The sequence below is a fragment of the Cyprinodon tularosa genome, unplaced genomic scaffold, assembly GCF_016077235.1.
Source record: "Cyprinodon tularosa strain WSP-4 unplaced genomic scaffold, ASM1607723v1 ctg132, whole genome shotgun sequence".
Classification (NCBI taxonomy): Eukaryota; Metazoa; Chordata; class Actinopteri; order Cyprinodontiformes; family Cyprinodontidae; genus Cyprinodon; species Cyprinodon tularosa.
In genome coordinates this window covers 102,214-127,590 of record NW_024038137.1, presented here as the reverse complement: position 1 = coordinate 127,590, position 25,377 = coordinate 102,214, and the positions used below count along the sequence as shown (strand labels likewise).

Here is a 25,377-nt window from a genome sequence, read left to right as displayed (position 1 = left end):
TGCAATGAAATCCACTACAATCTCCAATAAATCACAAAACTACCACCATTACACTAATAATTTATTATAAGTTTAAATTTATTTTACTCTGCGAGTTTAATATTGCTATCAATACATAGAAACCCCCACAAAACTCTCCAGTTGGGGCATTTATTCAATTAATTTTTACCAGACTGCCCCTGAAATTACGTTGGAACCCTAAAGGGACCACTGATATAAGGACTTTATTTACCCTACTTTCTGTTAGGCTAAGATTATTTCCATCCATCCATTTTTATCCCATCCCATTTTTCATTCCTCTGTATCACATCCATTTTTCCCATAATTCCTTACTACCGGTACTCCTTATCCATCCATACATCATCCCTCTATTTCTTTTGTCTTAACCTTCCATCCTTTCTTCCTCCAGTTGTTTTCTGGTCCGACTGCTGCAAAATTATCTGCCATAAACCTGCTTCTAACTTCTGTGTTTACCGCTAATTTCCTTCAGTTGAATCTGATGGATGTGTTCCATTTTTCTAAATGTATTAAAGCCTTTTTTAGGATTTTGTTTTCAATTAAATATGCAAGAAAGTCTTCAAAGAACTAGAGACTGTAAATAAGTAAAAAAAAAACAATATGTTTTAGCAGGTTTTATTAGATGTACTTATTGCTGCTTTAAGAGTGAATGAAAAGAAATCACTTGAGTCTCTGAAATCAGTTAAAGTCATGAAAAACAACCACTTTAAATTTCTCAGGAAACTACATGAGCACAGCAGCACTGAGGATTGGGAGCCATTTCACAAAACATTGATTTGATAAGAGATTAAGACAAAGATTCCTAATTTTCCCCTGATTCTATTAAAACAGACACTCATCCTGCTCCAGACCAGCATAATTAGGTAGATTCATTTTTAGTTGTTTTTTTCTACCTTTTCTTGCAGAGCTGCCTACTTTTTAGTCTTAATTGGCAACAGAATACAGCCTAGAAGCTGAGCTGTCAAACATAGTGAAATGTTGATCCTTTATTGCAGCAAGTTGGTTATAATTGGTCCTCCTGATCCAAATAAAACAGGATACTTTGACTAAAATTCCAAGGTTTCTCCTCTTATCCTGGATTTCTGTTATTTTTGTGAAATAGCCCCCAGATCATAAAAAAAAGTCTCTGAACAACTTGACAAAAAAAAAAGAAAAATAAAATGTCCTTTTATGTCCTAAAATCACATAAGATGTAGCACAAAACGCTTACTGCAGCATGGGACCTGTAAGCAGACCCAGCTCACATACAGGCTTTCCTGGACATAGGCGGTACTACAGATATAAGTCGGACCTTATCTCCTCTTACAGCAGGACTAATGATACCGATTAAACCTTAGCTGCTTAACTCGGTGTTTGTTGCAAAAGCAGGAGTAGAAGAGGAAGCTTGGAATTTGCAGTGTTAGCTTCAGGGTTTGCCTCCTTCCAGGTTCTTTTTCTTTGAAGTATTCAGAGCATTTTTCTAATCAGCAGAAGTCCACGATCCTGGTGGTATGGCTTACGCTTATTTTACGACACTGCAAAAAAAGAAATGGAAAGAAATTAACACTTTCCAGAACATTTGCTGGAGTATTTTTTATTTTTTTATTTAACATGACAAACCCAGAGTGTGCATAGTTGTGAAGTAAAACAAACAGGATGAAAGTTTTTCAAATTCTTTAAAAACTAAGACTGTTTTTGTGCATTTGTGTTTATACCCCAATTACTCTGTTAACCCTACATAAAATCCAGTACAACCCTTCAAAAGTACTCCAAAATAAATCATGCCCTGCTTGCAATTAAATCTCTATAGTTTATGTACTTACATGCTGGTTTCTTTGTAGCGGTCCAGCGCCTTCTGAGCCACCACCTCAGAGAACTTTGGGTCGGTCCAGGGAATGTCGCCCGGCACGGTGAAGTTCATGGGGGGAGAGTCAAAGAGTTGCACAGAGACTTTGGTTTCAGCCCCACCTGAGGACTCCTCAGTGTCATCTTTGCAAATCACCTGCAGAACAAGCAGAGAGAGTTCATGTTTCTTTTTTTCTTTTTATTGCAGATAAAACTATTGCCTATCTCCAGTCAAAAATCAGTCATACTGCTACATAGAAAATATTTCACAATGGCAAAACGCTCAAATAACATTAAAATTTTATTTATGTTGATACAATTTTATTTCCCTTTGCATTCAATTAAGTATTTTTGAATGTATTGAATTGAAAAGGGTTTAAATTTAATGTTTACAGAATAAAATAATTTTGTTTTCCAGAGATAAAAGACATATATCGCATTTTAATCTGAAAAAAAATAATAAACGATGTCCTGATGTCCTGTCGCTTTTTTATTTATATTACTTTTGGTATTTGAATTATGAACCTAAGCCACTCTATTTCCAAATGTGTGTGATAATTTAACAAAGAAATTATTTATGTGCTTATTACGTTATTGTAGATTTACATGAATTCAGTCAGTTGAACATTTTCACAGCAGTTTGAATATATGCTTATACTCCCACTAATGTTGGTTTAAATGCCCCATCAGAGGGCATATTCAATCTATTCACCTGGCAAACATTTCAGTTTCATCTTATTTATAATACAAACCAGTTGAGTTCAGTTGATCAAACTAATTAAGTTTCTATTGAAGGGAGTCTAGGTGATTACATCGTCACTGACTTCAAAATGGTTGCTATTCACATCAGTGGTGGTAAAAATGTCTTACTTAAGGTATGTATTTGTTATGTTATTCACGTAATATTTAGTCAATTGTCTATGTATGAATTTTCAGCATTTATAAGACAAGCTTCTTTGGTGCAGTTTAATAAAAAAGTGTTTTTGAACATCTTTTATATCATAACTACGGTTGTAACAGTCACCATTATGGCCATATATATGCAAAGAACTGCACAAGCGTCCATGTTTATTCAGATTTTTATACAAAATGAAAAGAAAACTATAACTTGGGGATTGCATAAATCCAAATTTCCAGTTTTGGGTTAGGTAAATATATTGCAGCTGAATGCTAAGCATGCATGTGGCGACAGTCAAAAGGAAAAAGTCTTCTTGGATGGAAGAAACCTTCAGCAGAACCTAGTTCAGTGGGAGCAGTCAAATGCTGCATAAACTTGATAAAAAAAATGAGCACAGTGGATTAAATATGAACTCTTTAACGTTCCCTTCATTTAGAAAAGCTTTAAATTATTTAGTGGAAGGTTTTGACAACTCAAAAGACAGTTCAAGGTGTTACATCTATAAAGACAGTCTGGATATGAGAAAATGCTATTAATTTATTCAGTATTTTAACTTCTGTGTTAAACTGGCTGTTATCCATACTGGCTATACTAATCTGACAAAATTCTGACCTACGCACCCCCTTCACACTGAAAATGCCATCCTTGGTGTTGTTTGCCAGAGACGACACCCAGCCGAATTGCCTGTTGAGCATGTCGAGGATGGAGGAGGTGTTAAACATCTGCTCCTCAAGCCTCTTCAGGAGGGAGTTATACTGCTGGGTGAAGCTCTCGGCCATCGCCAGTGCAGCCTCCAGCTCCTCCTTCAGTGGGCCCTCCAGAGGCTTATTCCCAGAGCAATCTGTTAATGGACAGACATAAAAACTTCATCCAGGCTGACCAGAAAAAAAACAGACAAGGATGGGGATTCTTTAACCTCTGATTGCTGTCATAACATCATGGATGTGTAGCAAACACTTATTAAAGTGATTTAGAGCACTTTATTATAACAAATGTGCTGTTGGTCTTAAATCCTTCTGTTTCTGATCACATAACCATATAGTTTAAGAGAAATCGGAATTTTCATGCTCTAATGTAAACACTTTGTTCAGATAAGTGAAAAGCTCTGTTCAGGATTTCTGTATCTGGGATTGATTATTAATTATTGACCGTGTTTCCTCACCGAGATGCTGGATTTCTTTGCACTTCTCACACTCGTCACGGAACTTGATGCAGCCAGCTGAGTTGCGGCGGATCTCCCTGCAGGTCATCCGGCCATTGCCGAAAGGCCTCGTAATAATCACGTCCTCGTTTACGTTGCCGTCTGTAGCCAACAAACACACAGCAGATTTCAAAACGGCAGTAGTTACAGGAGGCTTCTGGACTGAGCTTGGGCATAGAATAGATCACACAAACCTTCCATTAAACTCTAAGATTTGACTCAGATGTACATTCTGTTGACTAATTTGCACAAGTGGACAAAAACAATCCTTTGAACCTATACAGAAAAACATCTGTTAACTGTACGAGAGAGTTTATACCTCTATTTAAAACTTCTATACAATCTAATCAACTTTAAAACACTCAATTTAAACTAGACTCAGCGGATCCAAAGCATTACAGATCTCCATGGTTAATGCCAGGAGACTTGTGAAAAATCCCAAGCCCCCGTGAAGCACTTTTTGATATTAGTACTTGCGAAAAGTGCTATGGTAACAAATTCTATTTACTTAGTTATACAGTATGTCCTTTATTTATTTTTCATCTATTTAACCTTAATAATAGACAGTATCTAATGGTTGTGATGGCTACCTGTAGTGACCCCAGGATGCCTCTCTTTATTTGGATTCCTCTAACAGTGAGCTTTGCAAACAATATTTCACCTCTTTAACCATCCTCCTATTGTCCAGGTGGCAACAAAGCCTTATTGGACACATTCCTAGTTTTTTTTTTTTTTTATATTATCTCTAAGATGTTGACACATCTAAGGCAATTTCCTGCTTTATGCAGATCAGTGCGGATTCTCTTAGTTTGAATCCCATATTTTTAAAGAGTGACCCTAGAACGGACCTGTGGCTGCTTTTCCATTACAAATCTGTGCAAAACTATGTTGATATTCTGTTAAATTACGAAATTCAAAGTTTCACAATTGCAGTACTTCCATTAAATACAGTCATAATTGCACATGAACATGTTTGTTCACAAAATATTTTTTAAAACAACATGGCAGCGGCAGATGTAAACACATGAGATATATCCATATTTCAGCCACGGCTCTAGAGGGCGCCATTATCCTCCAACTATTTCCTGTCTGCTTTGTCTTTTTATCAGCCAGTAAGGACCAGCTACAGATCACGTGATTTGTATAATGCTAAAAAATTGCAGTTTTGCGAATTATAAGGATGTCAGTAAAACAGAAAAACCAGCTAAATCATAATCGTAAAAACTTGACAAAAAAAACACATTTTGTTTGTTTTTTAATTGCAGGGTTTTAATTAAGCCATTTTTTTTTTGTAATTACAATTTTTGCAATTGTATGGTTAATGGATAAATGGTTTATGCCTAAGGATATTTATGCTCAGCTGAAACAGAAAGTTGGGGGGACATAAAAGAAGTTCCTCTACATTTACACCCACCTAATAAAGTAAAATATACTTTAGTTTTGGCTTTTGAAGTTTCTTTTAGAAACTACCTTGTATCTACATTTATTAGGCATGTCCATGGAACATCTAAGAAGATCAAAGACTACCTGATCAGAATAAAATAAAACAGAATAAAATATATTCATTTTTATTAATGAAGGATCATCATAAAAAGTTAAATATTTTTCACAACAATTGTGCAAAGACAAAGAATTATACTGGAAGAAGATGAAACAAGGATTTTTTTTAAAGTCATGCAACTTCAGCTTTTTTTTTGTGGTTGTTACAACACATCCTTTTTTCTGTTGCTACACTTCATTTAAACTAGGGCTGCAACTAACGATTATTTTAAAAATCGATGAATCGGACGATTATTTTTTCGATTAATCGATAAATCGGACAAAAAATATTTTTTATATTAACCTCTTTATTCCAAAATAAACATTTTAGACAGAACAAACAAGCACACAAGTACAGGTTGCTCATTAACTGTACTGGTGCAATATGAAAAATAAATGTTTGTGTTAAAACTACGCAAACTTACATGAGAAATGTAGCTGTACATCCACAAAATATAGGGTACTTTGTTTCATAAAGCGCAAAAAAGACAGGCATTTTTGTTTTTAAAAGCCCCTAAGGGGTTCAAACAATAGGTCCCCCCATTTCAACAAATGAGTTTTTTTAGACTAGAAGAGTTCTGCCTTTTAAGACAGGAAAGTATAGCAGTTAAAGTTGCTACTTGAGAAAATACTGAACCATAGAGATAAAAATAGCCCTGTGATTCAAATTATAAATTGTATTTGGAATAAAAATGAGAGAACTAGGGGTGCTAAAAAACACATCCTCCAAAGACAGATATTTACATGGGAATGTGGCATATAATTAATTGACATATTACTGATCTTGCTGGATTTTATTCTGCTTTACTTCCATAAATTGCAGGATCTTCTTTACTTTATCTTTGCCAGAAGATTTAAACTTTAAAAGCCTTGTCCTCATAATTTGCAAGTTAATTTATTTATAAAGTAAATGTAAACGCTGCTTAAGTTAATTCAAATGAAATTAAAAGTAAAATAAGTAGCCAACCTTATCACTGTCTGTAACCTACTAACAAGGTAAGGAAAGCATCAGATGAGCTACCTGAGAAACTAACGTTACGTTTCCCCGCTTTAAAACCAAACAAACATGGTGGTTCCGTGCCATGTTAATTTCTTTTGAAAAAAGTTGCATGTTATCATTTTTTTCGCTTTACAAAGCGCAGGCTATTTTAATTATTGTGATCAATTTGCGCCTTCAATCCCGGTGCATGCGCGCTTCATTTGCAGTCTGGACGCTGAGGCTCTGACTGCAGCGCTGAGAGGGACTCCTGCGGGAAAACTCCGGTTGGGGTGTGGGAGGCGCCCCACGGCAGAGTAGGAACGATACATGCTTTCACGTAAGAGTCTCCAAAAGCCGCCAGTGACACCGAAAAAAGTCGCCAGATTTGTCACTAGTCGCTTTTTTGAAAAATAGTCGCTGGAGGGGTCTGAAAAGTCGCTGAGTTGGCAACACTGCACCTGCGGCGCTGACTCGCTCTGCCATATTTTTTTTTCTTCCTCTTTCAGTCAAGAGGCAGTGATGACGGCGCGGCGGATGACGCAATAATCGCGCGACACAACTAATCGATGATGAAATTCGTTGCCAACGCTTTTAAAAGTCGATTTTTATCGATTTTATCGATTCGTTGTTGCAGCCCTAATTTAAACCCATTGTTTATATTACACCACAACTAATACTACATCTAAACCTAAAACGTTTTAAAGTGAACACAGGTCACAATCTTTGAGTACCAGTGTATGAAAACATACCTTCATTTGTGGCAGCATCAGAGTCCAAGTCCATCATGGAGTCCATGGAGCCAAACAGGTTTCTGCTCATTCCCGTCATAGGGGAGAACAAGCTCCGGAAGCTGTGGAAAGGATCATGGAAAAGCATGTGGATGCTTCTGGCGCGACGAGTGACCGGAGCCAGGAATTTAGGAAAGAAGAACATCGGAAGGTTGATGTGATCGGCAACCTGGAACGGACACAGAGAAGTTTCACTAATAGAAAATGTCAAATTAAAAGAAAAACTCTCACTTATTATTACACTTTTAATGTTTCTATTGTACTAATACTGCAGTATTAGAGTCTGAAATATTTTAAAGAGCAAAATCTAAATTTCTTCTTTTTTTTTTTTTTTAAACCTTTCTGCAGTTACTTGCTCCTAATCAAAGACTCACCTGTAGGTTTTCGGGGTCAAGTCTTTTGGAACAAGGGAATAAAATGTTCATATTATTAGCTAGATCATTTATTTTAGTTAGATTACTAATATCCTTTGTAAGCCAAGAGACAGGACTTCAATGCATTTCATCTTACAAAGACTGTAAATACTTCCTGCACTTCAAAATAAGATAATCATCTGATGTGTTATCAACCAGCATGACTATGCTTCTGCCTTCAGTGACCAATTCTTTAACAAATATTATCTTTTTATGTTTCTGATGGGAGATTTAATGATGTCACATTTGTACTCCAAACATTTCAAATTTTAAGTTTATGTGAAAAATTGGACTTGTGTCTGCTACTCAGCAAGAGAAAACAAAAAATGATAGCCTGGTAATTACAGTTGATTGTTCCTAGAAGGACATTTTCTCATTTAGATTCCTGGCAGCTGCTGTTGATCTTATTTTGAGAAATGTTATTTTTCCATCAACACACTAAAATATAGAAGTCTGCCTTTTAGCTCTTTCTCAATCTAAACCAGGGGTGTCAAACTGGTTCCAGAAGGGCCGTGTGGCTGCAGGTTTTCTTTCCAACCAAACAATAGCACACCAGAATCCATTCATCCCATCAAGTCATCATGTTCAGATTGGACTCCCTTGATGAGATGAATGAACCAGTCTGAAACCAGTTTGACACCTGTGATCTAAACAGTCCAGAGCATTGCCTGAATTGCTGCAGATGGTACCTCTATGGTATCTTTCCCATGCTCCATAATTCTTTAAGAGGAACACACCAAGGTACCTGAAAGCCTCACCTTGGAGCAAAGACTTACTTATGACGTGGTGGGGCACAATCCAGCTTATTTCCGCAAAAAAACACTGCCTTAGATTCAAAGCAGTTAGTCATATTGTACCCAGCTGCTTTACACCTGTCTGCTAACCTTCAGTGTTAGCTAAAGGCCACTGCATGAAGATGCCAAAAACATCACATCATCTGCAAACAGTGAGACCCTGATGTTCCCAGTCCATGTTCTCCCCTTCATGATGATTCCTGTAAATGTGAACAAACACTGATGGCAGAACGACCCAAACTTTTGATTTCATCATGTTGTTTTTGTCTTAAAATAGTTTGGCTAAACTGTATAACTCTTTGGCCAACCTCTATTTTTTTTTTACAGTGTCCTGTCTGGCAATGTGGCAATAAGAATAATTGTCTTGATGCCAAAAAAGAGTAACATGACTCTGCCAGATGGATATGGAAACCTTCCGTTGAAGTAATTTTGGGAAGGGGCAAAAATACTGGTTAGCTGATTGGCCTATGTTGGTGATAGACGGGCTAAATAAACCAATCAGATCAACGAAGCATATGATGTACTAACAGCCAGGCTACTCTTGCTGAAACCGGTCGGGAGAAGAGCAAAAACATCTTTTCCTCTGAGAAAAGCCTCCAGAGCAGTGTTTTGCTCTTCTTTCAGGGAATAAATACTCTGTAATTCCGATAAAACTTGCTCGATAGCCACGCTAACACTAGTTTCATCGGCTGAAGCCGCCATGTTCTTTAGACTGAACTGTCGCGCTTCTCGTTGCGTCACACCTCAACCCGCCTCAAAGCCAACGCTGATTGGACGTTCATTTGGTGAACTGCTCCAAATTTTCTTCAACGGAGAGTCTCCAGACTGATCAGCGAGTGAAATCTTGAAAGCTTGCGAGATCAGGATGGTCTCACGAGGCTAGAGTATTCCTGTAAATGTGAACAAACACTGATGGCAGAACAACTCAAACTGGGAACAAGCTGGACTTTGTGTTGGAATCCAGAATTAACTTTTGATTTTATCATAATATTAATAGTTTGGCTAAACTGTATAACTTTGGCCAACCTTTTTTTTTTTTTTTAACAGTGTCCTGTCGGACAATGTGGCAATAAGAATAATTGTCTTGATGCCAAAAAGAGCCCAACAGATTTTGCTTTCACAAGTGGAACAGTATGGCTATCGCCATTGTGTTCCGCTTGATTTATGCATGTAAATTGCTTTATTATAATGCATGCAGGGAGTATTACAGATTATATGGACACTTAGTCCAGTTTATTGTAATGGGATAGAAATATGGACTTTACTTCTCCACATAAATCTTACCATTGAAGATAAATATTTTTAAGCATCTGTGTGAATCTTTGAAATAAACTAGTACCTTCATACTATCTGAGAAGATGGTATCTACACCGCCTTCCATCTCTGTGTATTTTTCTTCCAGGTTCTTGAACTCTTTGTTCTGCCGCTGGCCCTCCTGCTCCAGGGTGTCAATCCTCTCCCCGTTGATCCAGATGGAGAAAGGAGATGTTCTGTTCAGCACATCTTCCAGCTACAACGTAAAGAAAAGGTTCAGTTGTCTAACTCAGTGTTCAAATGAGTTTCAGTCTCAGGGTAAAAGCTGATCTGCCAAATGTCCGACCTGACGTCCCACCAGACCGGATCCGCTGCTGCAGGTCCTAGAGTAATATTTAACGCAGGTCTTCTTCAGGCAGGGCTTACACTCCTCCCACAGAGCCTTCATGGTGTCGTTGCAAACCTCCTCCTCCTTTGCCAGCTTGGCTTCCATTTCCTCAGCTACGCGCATCGCATCCTGCATTAAATCATGGCTCATCAGCAAACCTCAATATTCTATGCAATGTTTGGAAAAATTCTGCATCATGTCAGACTTAATGATATTTTAAGGAGGTACTTTTATATTGTTAAATTTATAAATCAATAAAGTTTATTATCAGTTGTCTGTTTGATCAAGAAAAAAAACCCCACAAACCCCTACATATATTTATCTTGTGCTTTTACCTCTTTCTGTTTCTTTGTTTTCTCCAGAGCATCTAAAAACTTCTTGTGGTCCTCAGAGGATTTCTGCATCACCGTCTTCATCTCCTTCACGCCATCGATGGCATTTTCAATCTGCTTATCCAGATACTTCTCACCCAGTAGGCTGAGCTCTGCACATAACAGTAAAGATGGAAATTGTGACTCACTCTCTGATAATTTTTTAGCTTATTTACAGGTCCTTCTCAAATTATTAGCATATTGTGATAAAGTTCATTATTTTCCATAATGCAATGATAAAACTTGTTCATATATTTTAGATTCATTGCACACTAACTGAAATATTTCTGGTATTTTCTTGTCTTAATACGGGTGATTTTGGCAAACCCTATATTCCTATCTCACAAAAGTAGCATATTTCATCCGACCAATAAAAGCAAAGTGTTCTTAATATAAAAAAAGTCAACCTTTAAATAATTATGTACCGTTATGCACTCAATACTTGGTCGGGAATCCTTTTGCAGAAATGACTGCTTCAGTGCGGCGTGGCATGGAGGCAATCAGCCTGTGGCACTGCTGAGGTTTTATGGAGGCCCAGGGAGCTTCCATAGCGGCCTTTAGCTTATCCAGAGTGTTGGTTCTTGCGTCTCTCAACTTTCTCTTCACAATATCCCACAGATTCTCTATGGGGTTCAGGTCAGGAGAGTTGGCAGGCCAATTGAGCACAGTGATACCATGGTCAGTAAACCATTTACCAGTGGTTTTGGCACTGTGAGCAGGTGACAGGTCGTGCTGAAAAATGAAATCTTCATCTGCATAAAGCTTTTTTAGCTGATTGAAGCATGAAGTTCTCCAAAATCTCCTGATAGCTGCATTGACCCTGCCCTTAATAAAACACAGTGGACCAACACCAGCAGCTGACATGGCGCCCCAGACCATCACTGACTGTGGGTACTTGACACTGGACTTCTGGCATTTTGGTATTTCATTCTTCCCAGCCTTCCTCCAGACTCTGGCACCTTGATTTCCAAATGACACGCAAAACTGAGGAACAGTCCAGTGCTGCTTCTCTGTAGTCCAGATCAGGCACCTCTGCCGCTGTTTCTGGTTCAAATAAGGCTTGACCTGCGGAATGCAGCACCCTTAGCCCATTTCCTGCACACACCTGTGCACGGTGGCTCTGGATGTTTCTACTCCAGACTCAGTCCACTGCAGGTCCCCCAAGGTCTGGAATCTGCCCTTCTCCACAATCTTCCTCAGGGTTTGGTCACCTCTTCTCGTTGTGCAACATTTTCTGCCACACTTTTCCCTTCCCACTGAGGTGCCTTGATTCAGCACTCTGGGAACAGCCGATTCGTTTAGAAATATCTTCCTGTGTCATACCCTCTTGCTTGAGGGTGTCAATAATGGCCTTCTGGATAGCAGTCAAGTCGGCAGTTTTGAGTGATGAACCAGGCTGGGAGTTTTAAAGGCCTCAGGAATCTTTTGCAGGTGTTTAGAGTTAATTTGTTGATTCAGATGATTAGGTGCATTGCTCATTTAGAGACATTTTTCATGATATGCTAATTTTGTGAGATAGGAATTTGGGGTTTTCTTGAGCTCTATGCCAAAATCATCCGTATTAAGACAATAAAAGACCTGAAATATTTCAGTTAGTGTGCAATGCCTCTAAAATTATGAATGTTCAAGTTTTATCATTACATTACGGAAAATAATGAACTTTATTACAATATGATAATATTTTGAGAAGGACCACTATATTTTATTCAAAGCCTGTCCTGGTCTGGGAAAGTGAATTTCTTTTCTATGAGGCCATCTAGTGGGCAGTCGAAAGGACTGCATGTCAAAGACACCAAATCAAACAATATGATTCTATTTATATAGAGAAATACGACCTGAATGGACTCAATATTTTTTCATCAAACAAATTTCCGTGGACTTACCATTAAGTTCTTCACTGGATGGTGGCAGAATACAGTTGGCTGAAGCCAGAATGAAGGCCAACAAAGCCAGAGACTCTTTAGCCCCCTTCTTCTTTTTCATCATCATTATCATCATTAACATCCTCTCTGACCCTCAGATGTAGCAAGATGTTATGAAGGAGACCTGGAAACAAAAGGATTTTAATGCAGTTTCCCCAAACATCGGGAACATTTGTAGTTACTCAAAGTCTCCAGCAGAGGGCGTCCTGACAGGAACATACGCAGCAGAACAGAGCGGTGTTCAGGCCTGTCTGGGACATTGACCAGCCTTATATAAGAGGAACAGCAGGGCCTTTCTCTGTTTACCCATCTCCTTTTCCCTCTGATGTGTGCTTGGTCAGCTGCTCGTTTATGAACAATGACAGATTCAGCAGAAGGAGACTATTTTTTTTCTATTTTCTTTTTCTTTGTCTCACTCTTTTCTCTGCACACAAAACTGAACCTATGTTGTTATGCTGCAGGTTTTTCCAGACAGTTCATCTTTAACTTTGACAGTTGTTTGCCTTGGAAAACAGTTGACTCCAATGCAGCTGTGACTTTCTGTTTCTCCATCAGTGTACATCATCAGACTACTTACCCTTTCAATAATTTTTCATTAGAAAAACAGATTTTAAATGGTTAACTGTTTAATTCTTACACTTACAATATATTATCTATTATTGATTAAGTTTTCTTGAGCAGTTTGCTGGCAAACATTGTAGTCTAATTGCATTGGAAATATGATGTATTACAGAGGGAGTTTTAAGAAGGAAAAGACTATTGGGAAACAAGTGCTGCAGGGGTTTGTTTCCATTACCAGGAAAGGTCAGCGTTGCTGCAGGACATTCTGCCATACCTCTGTCAAATCTGCACACAGAGGGACCAGTCAGAATAAAGCAAACTGTTTTTTTTTTTTATCCACAGGCAGCAGAACTTGGAGGCAAAAGATTTATACAAAAATTTACTCATCGTTCTCTTTCTTGCACTAATAACATACAATATCAAATCTTTTGTATTCATTATTTTCAATTTTAGGATATTTTAATAAAAAAGTTTAAAAACCTGAAATCCATCATTCTTATTGACTCAGCTTCACTATGCAGCCTAACAGAGGTGATCAGGTGATAAATTGACATGTTGTAGAAACCTGGCTGGACAATCATTAGCATGCAAGAACCGCAAAAGAGGCAGAACCTAGTTCATACTGCCACGTTTACGATTTTTCGTTTCCATGTTTACTTAGACAAATATAGAGGACTGAAACATCCAGATCCAACAAAAGGTGGATCCACTGCTGACTCCATAAGATAATTTACAATATCTTATTTTTCATTGGTCTTAATGAAAAAGTTTATGTCGATTTTCAACCTATAGAAACCTAATGGTAATAAGCTTAAAAGCTTTGGTTGTTTTGAGTTGTCCAGCTTTGTCCTCAAGAAATTAGGGGTGTCCCGATACAACTTTTTAATTTCTGATATGATACCGATATTGCGACTTGGAGAACTGACTGATACCGATATTAACCCAATAACATATTAGCACAAATCCTACCTGCTTTTACTACTTATCTTATACTGTAGAATGTTAGAAAAGGCTTGATCAAGTAATATAACTAAACTGGGAAACAAAGTAAGCAAGAAAATTAACCAATGAGTAACAAAAAATTCTAACAGAAGCAGAATGTTTCTGTCAGCATGAAAATATCAGATTGTAGATGCCGGTTGATAAAATCCAATACTAGTTAGCCTGCACCAAATCAAGAAAAACATGATTCAAACTTTAGCAGCTGGAAAAACTCTAACCTGACATCAGAGGCGTTCAAATTATGAAGAATTCTACTTTTAAGCATAGTGATGGCAGCATGATGGGATAGAGGGATATTAATTTACTAGCAGCAATGTTGATGTATAAACTAAAGGGACAATAATAACTATGATAATGAGTATTGAAGCCTGTCTACATAGATATTTAGATATGTCTAATCTCAGCTCTATTAAACTCTATGTACAAGTTCATGGCAGAAAGCAACAATTTTAAATGAACTACATCAATCTGAGTTGTCATCCTAAGCTAGGAATATGCCAGAAGCTTGTAGATAAAAACTGTTTTTCCGTCATCTGCTCGCCCACCACCGTCTCACGTTTCTATGGAAATGAGAAAAGTACAGAACATAAAGCTTGTTGTTGTCGCAAAGGATAAGGTTTAAAGTTACCCATTTACCAAAATAAGATATACTTACAGATTCCCATTATTTTGTTATTCAAAATTAATAATTTAATTATTTTCTTATGATTGGACCTTTAGTCATTTGAGTGGCTTTCCTAAAAAGGTCTCTTGAGTGTAAAAATTTCTGGTCCATTATTTTTTAGGAAAAATATTCTTGATGCATTGTACATACAGCAATAAAACCAAATATTTTATGAAACTTAGGCTGCATATCATGGTTTGACAATTTTTATGACATTTTAACTACAAGTATAAATTGCAGCTGCTAATATTAATGTGTGGTATTTTTAATTTTGAATGAAAGATGATAGATAAAGCATTAAACCAATCTTTAAGTGATCTGTATCAGCTTCAGAGGAAAAAAAATATAGCCACCAGCCGTCAAATGTCCCTGTTTCCTCTTCCTGTTTGTCCGCTTGCAGGACTTTAACACTGCAGCAGCAGAATATAAAACACATCCTTTACTTCTATGTTATAATACCTGTTGCAAGAAAGCAGAAGGGGCTTTTTCTCTACCCTAATAAATTATTCTGGGGGAGAAGTAGCAGGATGATTTAGTTACGGGAAGGAACGTGTTAATATGGTAAGAGAAATAAATCAAATGATAAAAGGCTTATGAGTAAGACAGGTAGTCTAAGTCCTGAAAGTAAAAAACATTATTTGCTGACTTGCAGCTGCAGCCATTCTGGTTACGCAACAGAAAAAAACGACACTCCTACGTTCCAGATGTTACATCCAACGCCTTCCAGAAGGTTCAGCTTCACTTTTTCACTTTATTCACAGGCTTTTTTTTGGTATGATGCAACAAAAGGAAAACAAAATAAACCCAAACTTATTTTCATGTTTACTGATAACACACTACTACGAATATACAGATGGGGAAAAAAAAAATCTATGTTAGCTTGATATTTTTGCTCAAACTGTTTAAAGTATCTCACAATTAATATTCCCTGTTTTAATGTAAAAAAAAAAAAAAAAGTCTTGGTCAACAAACTAACAGATCTGAGAAGATAAAATTACATTTATATATAAAGTGGAATACAAACCTGATGTTCATGTTTTAATCCATATCTTCCATAAAGTGTTATTTATATAAAAATATTATTAATACACTTGCAGAATTATTTTAATGGAATTTTCTATTCAGGGCATCTCTGGATTACTGCTACATGTTAACCTTCTGATCTTGTGTGGCTAATCTTGTTTTAGAAATAAAGAATAATAAAGTAATCCTGGAAGATCTGAGCTCAATTTTGGTAAAAGTGGGACAACAGAAGCTGTGACCTCAATTCCACCTTATTTTAATTCTTTGGGGATTTTTGCACCCTGATGATGTACTTCTAATATAGTAACAAAGAACAGGGTCACTTAGCATCTGGGAAAATATGAAAACTGTTTGCATGCTGTAAGAAGGCTGGCATATTTTATAAATCGCACACCATCTCGGAAAATGCTAATTAAAATAAATACTAAAAATTTTATTGTCTATTGTAAGTTTTTATACTCTGGATGTCCTTCTGAAGGTTAAAATGATATGTATAACCACAGGATGACGTCTAATCCCTTTGTTTTTATCCAAGGATGGAGGTCACACCCATGCACTATGATCAGACATTAAAAATAAAGTCAGTATTCTTCATCAAATTAAGGATACAGTCATTTTTAGAAAACATCAACACTGGGTTTAACAAACTTAATGTGCTGCACTCTCATTTTCTAGATTACTGCAATAAATCAGGTATAATCAGTGTCCAATATAGTTTCAAAAGCATAAATACAGGCTTTTCTGTTATGCAACACTTTCCTGCAGACACAGCAACAAATAAATCACTTTCTGACTCACCTTTAGTTGGATGTTTATCTGGGACTGCAGAACCAGTGAAGCTGCAGCTGCAGCGCTGCAGACTGTATTTATAGGGGATAACGGGATCCGTCCAGACATGTGATCCAGAGAGAGAGAAGTCTGCTGCAGCATCCACTGTGTCAGAGAGGGCAGCATTCCGTTAATGGCCTTCAAAATAAAAGCTCAACGAAGTGATTTGGTACAGTAGTATAAAAAAAAACAGAATGAAGCTGAAAATGGAAAACTTGAATTATTTACGGAACACAGTTTTTTGGAAGAGCATTAGTGCCACTGAAAAAAAAAAGTTAACCGATTTTTAAATATTATTTCTGTTTAATATGGGAAAAAAGTCAGAATTCTGACTTTTTTCTCAGAATTCTGACTTTAATTTCAGAATTCTGACTTTTTAAAAATCAGAATTCTGACTTTAATCTTATAATTTAGACTTTTTTCACAGAATTCTGACTTTAATCTCAGAATTCTGACCTTTTTCGGAGAATTCTGGCTGAATTCTGACAGTTAACAAACATGTTAGCATCAAGCCGTAGCCATGTCTGTTTTAGAGACTAGCTCTCTTGTTTTAATCACCTTCTGCTCTTCCATTAATGAAATAACATCCCTGGGGACGCCCCGGGCACGTAAAAAGTTGCCTAATTTTGTTTTTTACCATGTGTCACTGTCCCTCCCAAACAACTCACATCTTTGTCAGTCAAGCAGAGTGCTCCCACATCTTCACATGGACACATGGTGCCCATCTAAATTAAGATTCAAAATTCTGAGATTAAAGTCAGAATTCTGAGATTTTTCTCGAAATAAAATATAAAAATCAGTTAACTTTTTTTGTTTTTTCAGTGGCCCTAATCCTCTTCCGTACAATTCACATATATTAAAGCCTTAATTTCTGGTGACTGAAGCCAAAAATCTTAAAAAAGACATTAGAAATTCGATTACATCAGACCATTAAAAAAAACCCCAGCATGAAATAAGTGGAAACTAAATCAAGCTGCTTAAAAGTTATTTTTAAACCGAGCTTTTGATCTAAAAAGTTATGTTCTAATTCACTGTAAATGTGTAATATGATAAAGACTGCTGGATTTACACAAACCAGGAAATTGATATATTTCTAAAAAAATACTTTATGCATAGGTAGCTTGTTTATTAATATGATAAGTTATATAAATTTGTCTTTAACTCTTGTTTTGAACACAATTAACTTTTTTACTGAGAAAAAGCTTGCCACTGGTAGATTTTGCTGTCTTTAAGAACAGCTGATGTAAATTTATATCCTTCATATAAACTTTAAAGTTCTGTGGTTGAGTTAACATATTTTTGATTGAATGAGGTTTGATATTGGTGTGGCTGATTATGGTCAAAACAAACTTCAATGTCCCTGAAAACCTCCTGCCTTCTCTTCCCATCCACAATCAACCCTTCTAATTTTAACTATATTAGCATTCACTGAGGCCGTTGCACACCTGCAAGGCTACACAGTGTCTAGGAGAGAGGGGTTATTTAGGACTTTTGGGGACTGTTTAGAATAGTAACTTGTTTGGATTAAGTGTGTGGATTAAGTGTGTGGGAAGACCTTCACGGCTCTTTTGCAGATTTTAAGTTAATCAGAGAAACCTTGTCTAGAGCAAAACAGGGCAGAACATTGAGCTGTGAGGGCTGTTATGATTGTCTTGTTCTAACCTTTGCAAAGACAAATAAAGTGCCAAGTGAATAAATTGCCATAAATCTCATTTATGTAACTCGATTGCAGGGTTAAATTATTTTTTTCCTCTAACACGATCCATCACTTTATTAATCTTTAAGTCTTATATGGCTTAACCCTACATTCTATATTGAAATGACTATACCCTTATAGTGCGGGGGCCTGGTGGATTGCAAAATAGATAGTTCAAAATAAATGGACACTTGTTGGATTTGGGCTCATAACGGCCTTTTTAAAAGTGATAAATCTAATATGAAAAGTTCAATCTGATATAGATGGGAGGCTAAGTTCAGATATAGAAGGAACTAGCCCAAAATTAAACTGTCTGATTTTAAAGATATCCTTTTATAATAGTAACCCGTCTGACTTAGATTAAGTCAATAGTCTCAAGTTTTAATTAAAAGTTATATCCATATTTAGGGCTGCAAGGTGAAACAGTGGGTAGTCCTGGTGCCTTGCAGCAAGAAGGTTCTGGGTTTAATTCCTGTCCCGAGTTCTTTCTGCACAGGGTTTGCATGTTCTCCCTGTGCGTGTGTTTGTTCTCTCCGGGTACTCCGGCTTCCTCCTGCAATCCAAAAAACATGACTGTTAGGTTAATTGGCTTCTCTATATTGTCCTTAGGTGTAAATGTGTGTTTATGGTTGTGTGTCTTTGTGTGTCTCTGTGCCGCCCTGTGACAGTCCAGGGTGTACCCCGCCTCTCGCCCATAGTGCCAGAGAGCCACTGCGACCCTGAGAAGTAAAAAGTGGGAGAAGATGGATGGATACATATTTAGGTATTATAATTTTAATAAGTATATAAATGAAGCTCTTTGCAGATTACTTTTTACTTTTAAATGAAAGCAAAAATCAATAACGATAAACAAAAACATAATAATATTCATTTTGTGAAGGAGGATTTAACTATAATGTAAAATATATTAATCTCCTGCTGGTTATTATCTATTAGTTTGCATCAACAGTTTTCATGACCAGTATTTCTGAATTTCCTTCTGATTGATAACAATAAAACTTTTATTTTGAAATGTAAGTGAAGTTTTCCTGTATTCATGGCCTTTATCATCACCAACTTAACAGACATGAGGCTGGAGGACTTTTCCAAAAGTTTTCAGATTTATTGGCAGTAGCTGATGCTGCTGAGCAGAGAGACAAACATCTGATTCACTCTGACTCATCATTTAAAATCCTTCTCTTGGTTTGTTTCTCACCCACTGCATTAGATAAGCAGCTCCACAGCAGCAGTGGTGAGACTGTGTGTCTTGTATTAAACATATAATCTTGTTCATCAATGAAAAAAACAACAACACAAGTTTTGTGGGTTGCATGTATCTTTGTGTTATGTAACTCATGAACTCAGCTTATCCTGTTGATGGAGCTGCCTGGTGGACCATAAAGCAGGCAGAAATATGTAAAATAGCCATGTAACTTCTTCTTATTAGAATTTAATTTAACACGGTGGTTTAAATGCTCGGATATATTTTGGTTAATGTGGTTAATTAAAATAAATAACAGCACCCAGCTCCAGAGGAGCTTTAACAACTATCTATCCACTGGTACCAGTTGATGTTGGGCTGGTCCCCTGCTTCAGCAAATATAGACAGATCGCTTTTCCATCACAGAGCAACATAAAATACACAGTGAAATGTTTAGAACAGTCGAGGCAGTTTTAAGACTTTCAAAGGAAGCTACAGTCCTTGAAAAATGCATGGAGAGAACACATCATTTATTTTTTCAATACATGCAAACTCCATTAAAAGGTCCTAGTCTGTGTCTATGTAAGATTTAAAGGTATATGCAATAAAGCAGAATGTGCTGAAACTTATTTGCCACAGAAATAAATAGTATCTTTTAAAAATACACTTTAATTTTTTTACCCTTATGGATAGGAAACCTAAATCTCTGAATAAAAATATATTTTAGTGGTCGGATAAAATATTTTAAAACTTAAATATCTTGTTTTCATGTGACGTAACCAGGAAATCATGGTAGATTTAGAGAAAAAAATTCCTGTATATATTTAATTTGTATCTTAATTATCTAATTATTTTATTTAATTGTTAATGTCTCCATACAGAAAGGATAGATAAACAAATACAAATTTTATTTGAATGAATATACTATAAAATTTAATCTAAATTCTTTAGTTTTTTTATGTCAAACATTAATTTCCAGCTGGAGCCAAATAGATCTTAGATGGATGTGATGATTGGATCCTCTGCTTTAGGAAAGCAGGTAATCACATTCATTATTTCATCATACTTAAAATGTTAGAAGATGAGAGTGAAAAAAAACAAAACATAGAGTCTAATGGAAACAACAAGCATCTTATTAAGTTTGTTAGATCATTAATAAACACAAACTGCTAACCACAAAAGCTTAGCTTAGAGAATATAATATATAGGAGACAAAAAAGGCACGTTTAGATAGGTCAGCGGAAGATAAAATGAAGCACAGATGTCATAATTTAACACCAATGTACGGTAATGCATCTAGAGTTTAAAAGAGCTTAAACAATTTTTCCATGTTGTTAGTAGCTTTCCAACCAGGAAATAAAATCCTTTCATTGTTATGACCATCACATGCAGGCTAGGTCATCTGAAGGCAGGACATTCCTGTAAATCACACACCAACACCTGCTACACAGATAATAAATCAACACATTCTTTCTCACAGTGTCACCTTCAGTTCTGTCTGGGGAGAGCTGAGATCTGTGGTTTTAAAGATCAGCTCTCTGCACTGATTTAATGACTGTATATTTAAGCTTTAATGCTTGTTCAGTCTGGACCGCAACCTAACAAGCATGAATATTTGTCTTGGTTACCAACCATAGGCGAGGCAGTGTAGCTTTATTGCTGTTATTTTGTAAGGCAGGGTTTTTTATTTTTATGAACTGTCTCTTAAAAGGCAAAAAAGAGGAGAAAATAAGAATAAAATAGAAAAATTAAGACCAATAAACCTCTTTTCAGTGTCTCCAGGTAGTGGAAAAACAGTGCTGGTCAGAACACACTAGGTTTTATTTAGATGTGTCATAAGGGGGGTGGCCACACTTTTAGTTTTGTATTTGTATAATATTGAAAAATGTGGTTTTTACTTTTATTTCCCAGTTAGGTTCTGCTTTATGTTTTTATCTGTATTATGTCCCAATAAAATTTCTTTAAACTTAGTGCTTGTTACATTAAAGACATGAAAAAGTTCAGGTACATTCCTAAGCCCCTTATTTTTTCCTCATTTAGTTACTCATTTGTTTAGTGCATTCAAGGAAATATTATTCCACACTTCATTTGTAAAGCAAGTAAAAAAAGATTGTTCTTTCACTTTATCCAGAGTCTTTTCACATTAGGAAATAGAACTATGTAACACTAAATATTGTAAGGCTGTTATGGTTCTTATTTGTTGTGACTTCTGTTATCAGTTGTTTTGTTTTTGTTTTTTTTTCCCATGATCTTCAAGCATTCTTTAGTTACTCTCTGTTGCCCCCTTGTGATTGTTTTCTTTCCCCTTGGATTCCCTCTTGCCAGTTCCACCCACACCTGCTCCCCATTCAGCTCGTTAGTCCATCCTTTTGTTTGGTTCTCCTTAGATACTCCACCTCTGCAGTCACTCAGTTCTGGTTCCTTCTTGTTGCTGTATTGTCTACTCTGCTCGTCTCTCCCTGGCTCCTCAGACTCGTTTTTTCCCCTGATGTCTCCGTGATTTTGGTTTGTTTTATATTTTAAGTTGGATTTCTGGATTTCTGCCTCTGCTGCTATTTGGTCTGCAATTAAACCTCTCAGAACTCATCTCTGCTTCACTTGTCTCTGCATCTGGGTCCTCAAGCAACCTCACCCCCCATTGTTGACAAAGGCCTGTTTATGAAGAAGCTTCTAATGGATAAATTGCAACTAAAGAGCAGTTACCTGTTATTACTCTTGTACAATATGTGAAAGCTTTAAGGCCTTGAAATCTTACCTTAGAACTTCAAACAAGCAGTTTTTTGCTGTTATTTTTTGGCTATAAAATATGTTTTGCATCATAACATTCTTCTTAGCCTTACACTCAATTCAATTCAGTTTATTTATATAGCGGCAAATTCACAACACATGTCATCTCAAGGCACTTTACAGTTCAACCAGATCATACAGTCAAATTGATTAAAGGTTTTCTATCTAAGGAAAACCAGTTGATTGCATTGACTCATTGACTCAAATACAATCCCTCACACTAAACAAGACAGACAAACATTCAGATGTTACCTTGAATTGTGGGTAAAAAAATAAAATGTTTAGTGATGTTATACAAAAATATACCACTAGGTGGCAGAAAATTCATTCTTTAAAATTCTTAATAAACTCAATAAACACCCAAGGTATTCAACATTCATAAAGATTCCAATAGTTTTCATTGTAGGTGTATTAAGGCAAATATTACACAGCAAAATTATTATACATGTTAATCTGCTCTGTTTCATTCTAGCCATCCTTAGAGGATTTTATTTAAAACAATAATTGCATTAACAGCATTGAAATTTGTGGCTTAATGTTTCATGAATAGCTTCAAAGATGAAATATCTTTTATAGTTTTGACTGTTGAAGAATGGAGACGGATACTTTCCATTTAGCCATAAATAAATGAGTCCACACATCTTGATTAAGGAAAGCCTGCATAATGCTTTAACTGGATGAAATTGTGAAATTTTGAGCAGATGTCCATCCTCCCCTGGATCATTGTGAAAGTTCTCTTCATCAGCATCACTCATAGATTTAGTAAAAACCTTATTTATTTTTTTCTTAAATGAACACTGCGTGGAAATGTTTGTGCTGCGATCAGAATAGATTACTTTGTTTTTGTTTTCATCCAATGTGCATGACTCATATGTTAAGCTTGTAAGTTGTTTGTGCTGAGGTTTATTTCCTCTTTGCTTCAGTGGACCTGTGGTCAAGATGTGTTTAGGAAATAAGATCCATGTGAGTTCAATCACATGGATTAAGTAAAGTTACACAGTGAAGTAAAGTTGGATATTTTAGGCTAGGAAAATTTAGCAAATTTTTGTCTTTTTTTGACATAGTAAAAAAATATATATATATGCAAGTCGCACTGTTCCTGCAGGAACAATTAAACCAGCACGGGATGCTTTATGGTTATAAATTAATGCATCTAAATGCATTCCAGCTGGCTTGGTGGTGGCGATTCATATGAAAAAGTTAAACCATATCAAATCTGTATTAATGGAGCTGTTAAAGGATTTTCGCATATGGTCATATGGCTGCATGTTTTCTCCACAAGTAGTAATCCCAGGGTTATAGCTGGGTACTTTATTGATGAAGTGAAAAACAGGAGCAGAGCTCCAACATGTATCAGGTCAGACCTGGGTACAGAGAAGTGTTCAGTGGAACAGATGCAGATATTTTTAAGATGTGCTCATGAAGACCAGTTTTCTGAGATATGCTTCATTACTGGCTCAAGAAATCATGACCAAATATATAGATAAGATAATAATAGATAAGATAATTCTGAGAAAAGACATCATAATTACGAGATACTGATCTTGTAATTATGAGATTTTTTTTTCTTTGGTGAATGCAATAAGCTTCCATAAATCAACGATCAGCAGACACTTATTTTAGTAACAGATGATATGTTCATCTCTAATGTAAACAATCCTTTTTGTATATAGACGTTTTGATGGCCTCCATATTGTTGGAGGGAGAAGCGATGTTTTCTATTAATGCAGTTTTAGTAACTGACCTTGATGATAAAAACAATCTTCTTCGCAAAACAGTTTATCAAAATTTTACAAATTGTTAGAAAATGCTATGCCATCTACTTTACCAGTTCAATTGTCATGTGGGGTGGAGGTTTGACAGGACCCAAATGCAGACACAGAAACTGAAACTTGAAGATTTAATTAACCAAAAACGTCAACAGAAGCAAAAATGCAAAACATAAATCCACAAAACCTGAATACCAGGAATACTCAGAAGAAGGGGGCAAAGAAATGATGACAAACCAGCCAAGAGTGACTGAACAGGAGGTGAATATATCAGACAGAGAAACAAAGACCAGGCTTATTAGCAGATTAGGAGCAGGTGTGAACAAAGGCAAGAAGGGAGGTAGGAGAAGGAGACTGACACAAGAGGGCAAACAGGAAATATCTAGAACTCAAATACAATCAAAAATAACTAGAGCACAAAAATGTAAATAAGACCAATGAAAACTCAGGGCTAAAACTTGAACAGAACCAAAACCATGACATCAATTCAGTTTATTGATATATAACCAATTCACAGCCCGTTTCATCTCAAGGCACTACAAAGAGTCAATTCATCATATCACACAGAATGGTTAAAAGATTTCTAAGAAAACCCAGCAGATTGTATCAAGTCATTGACTCTCAAAATTTCTACTCCGGAATTAGCTGGTGATAACACTGAACAGATGTCAGTATTGTGTTTTTGACTTTGCAGCAATCCCTCACACAGTCCATAAAGTTTCTAACTGGTGCTACATGTTTATAAAGTATTTAATCTGGCTATGCCAATGAGAATTTAATTAGAAGACGTGCCATTTTAAACTTGTCAGTTCTGCCTCCCTGCTTTTGCTGCTCATAGACTTGTGGCTTATGTGATCTTTCTGTCAGAATATTCAAGTTTGTAAAAGTGTTTATTACTCTTACCTGCAGTTCAAATGTTATTTAGTGAGATCAAATGAAAAACAAAATAAATGGATCAGTTATGCTTAAGTTTGATGTAAACATAAGCATAAGCAAGACATGGCTGCCGTTTACTGTTGCTTTTTGTATCTCTGCTTCTGTCTCCTTGAACCCCAGTCGGCCTCGGCAGATGGCCACTCACACTGAACCTGGTTCTGCTGGAGGTTTCTTTCTGTTAAAAGGGAGTTTTTCCTCTCCACTGTCGCTACAAGCATGCTTAGTGGAAGGGATTGCATTTGAGTCAATGAGTCAATGCAATCAACTCATTTTCCTTAGATAGAAAACCTGAACTTGAATCAATTTGACTGTATGATCTGGTTGAACTGTAAAATGCCTTGAGATGACATGTGTTATGCTATATAAATAAACTGAATTGAAAATTAAATTGAAATTGAATTAAAACAAACAAGCAAATAAAACAGTTTGTGAAAGTTTTTTTCATACCCATCCTATTTTTATATCTCAATAAAATAATATTCACAAGAGAGGACATCTTGGAATGCTCATCTGATCCACCTGCTTCAGCCTCTATTTAACCA

General features: G+C 36.3%; 1 protein-coding gene across 1 annotated transcript; it reads right to left on the bottom strand.

Annotated features, from left to right (window-relative positions):
* Positions 1-616: 616 nt before the first annotated feature.
* Positions 617-16,590, bottom strand: clu (clusterin). Its single transcript, XM_038277519.1, has 10 exons — positions 16,438-16,590; positions 12,351-12,513; positions 10,432-10,580; positions 10,055-10,225; positions 9,794-9,964; positions 7,209-7,416; positions 3,903-4,043; positions 3,361-3,581; positions 1,821-1,999; positions 617-1,532 (listed from the first exon to the last, which is right to left on the bottom strand). The coding sequence occupies exons 2-10, from the start codon at positions 12,469-12,471 to the stop codon at positions 1,520-1,522; spliced, it is 1,374 nt and encodes a 457-aa protein (XP_038133447.1). The 5' UTR covers positions 12,472-12,513; positions 16,438-16,590; the 3' UTR covers positions 617-1,519.
* Between the last annotated feature and the right edge of the window lie 8,787 nt (positions 16,591-25,377).

Bases quoted from the DNA above. Each gene is read 5' to 3' on its own strand.
- clu (XM_038277519.1), bottom strand. From the start codon at position 12,471: ATGTTAATGATGATAATGATGATGAAAAAGAAGAAGGGGGCTAAAGAG. The intron at 9,965-10,054 runs GTCGGACATTTG...TTTACGTTGTAG, and splicing joins CCGGTCTGGTGGGACGTCAG to CTGGAAGATGTGCTGAACAG. The intron at 4,044-7,208 runs GTATGTTTTCAT...TGTTGGCTACAG, and splicing joins TGATGCTGCCACAAATGAAG to ACGGCAACGTAAACGAGGAC.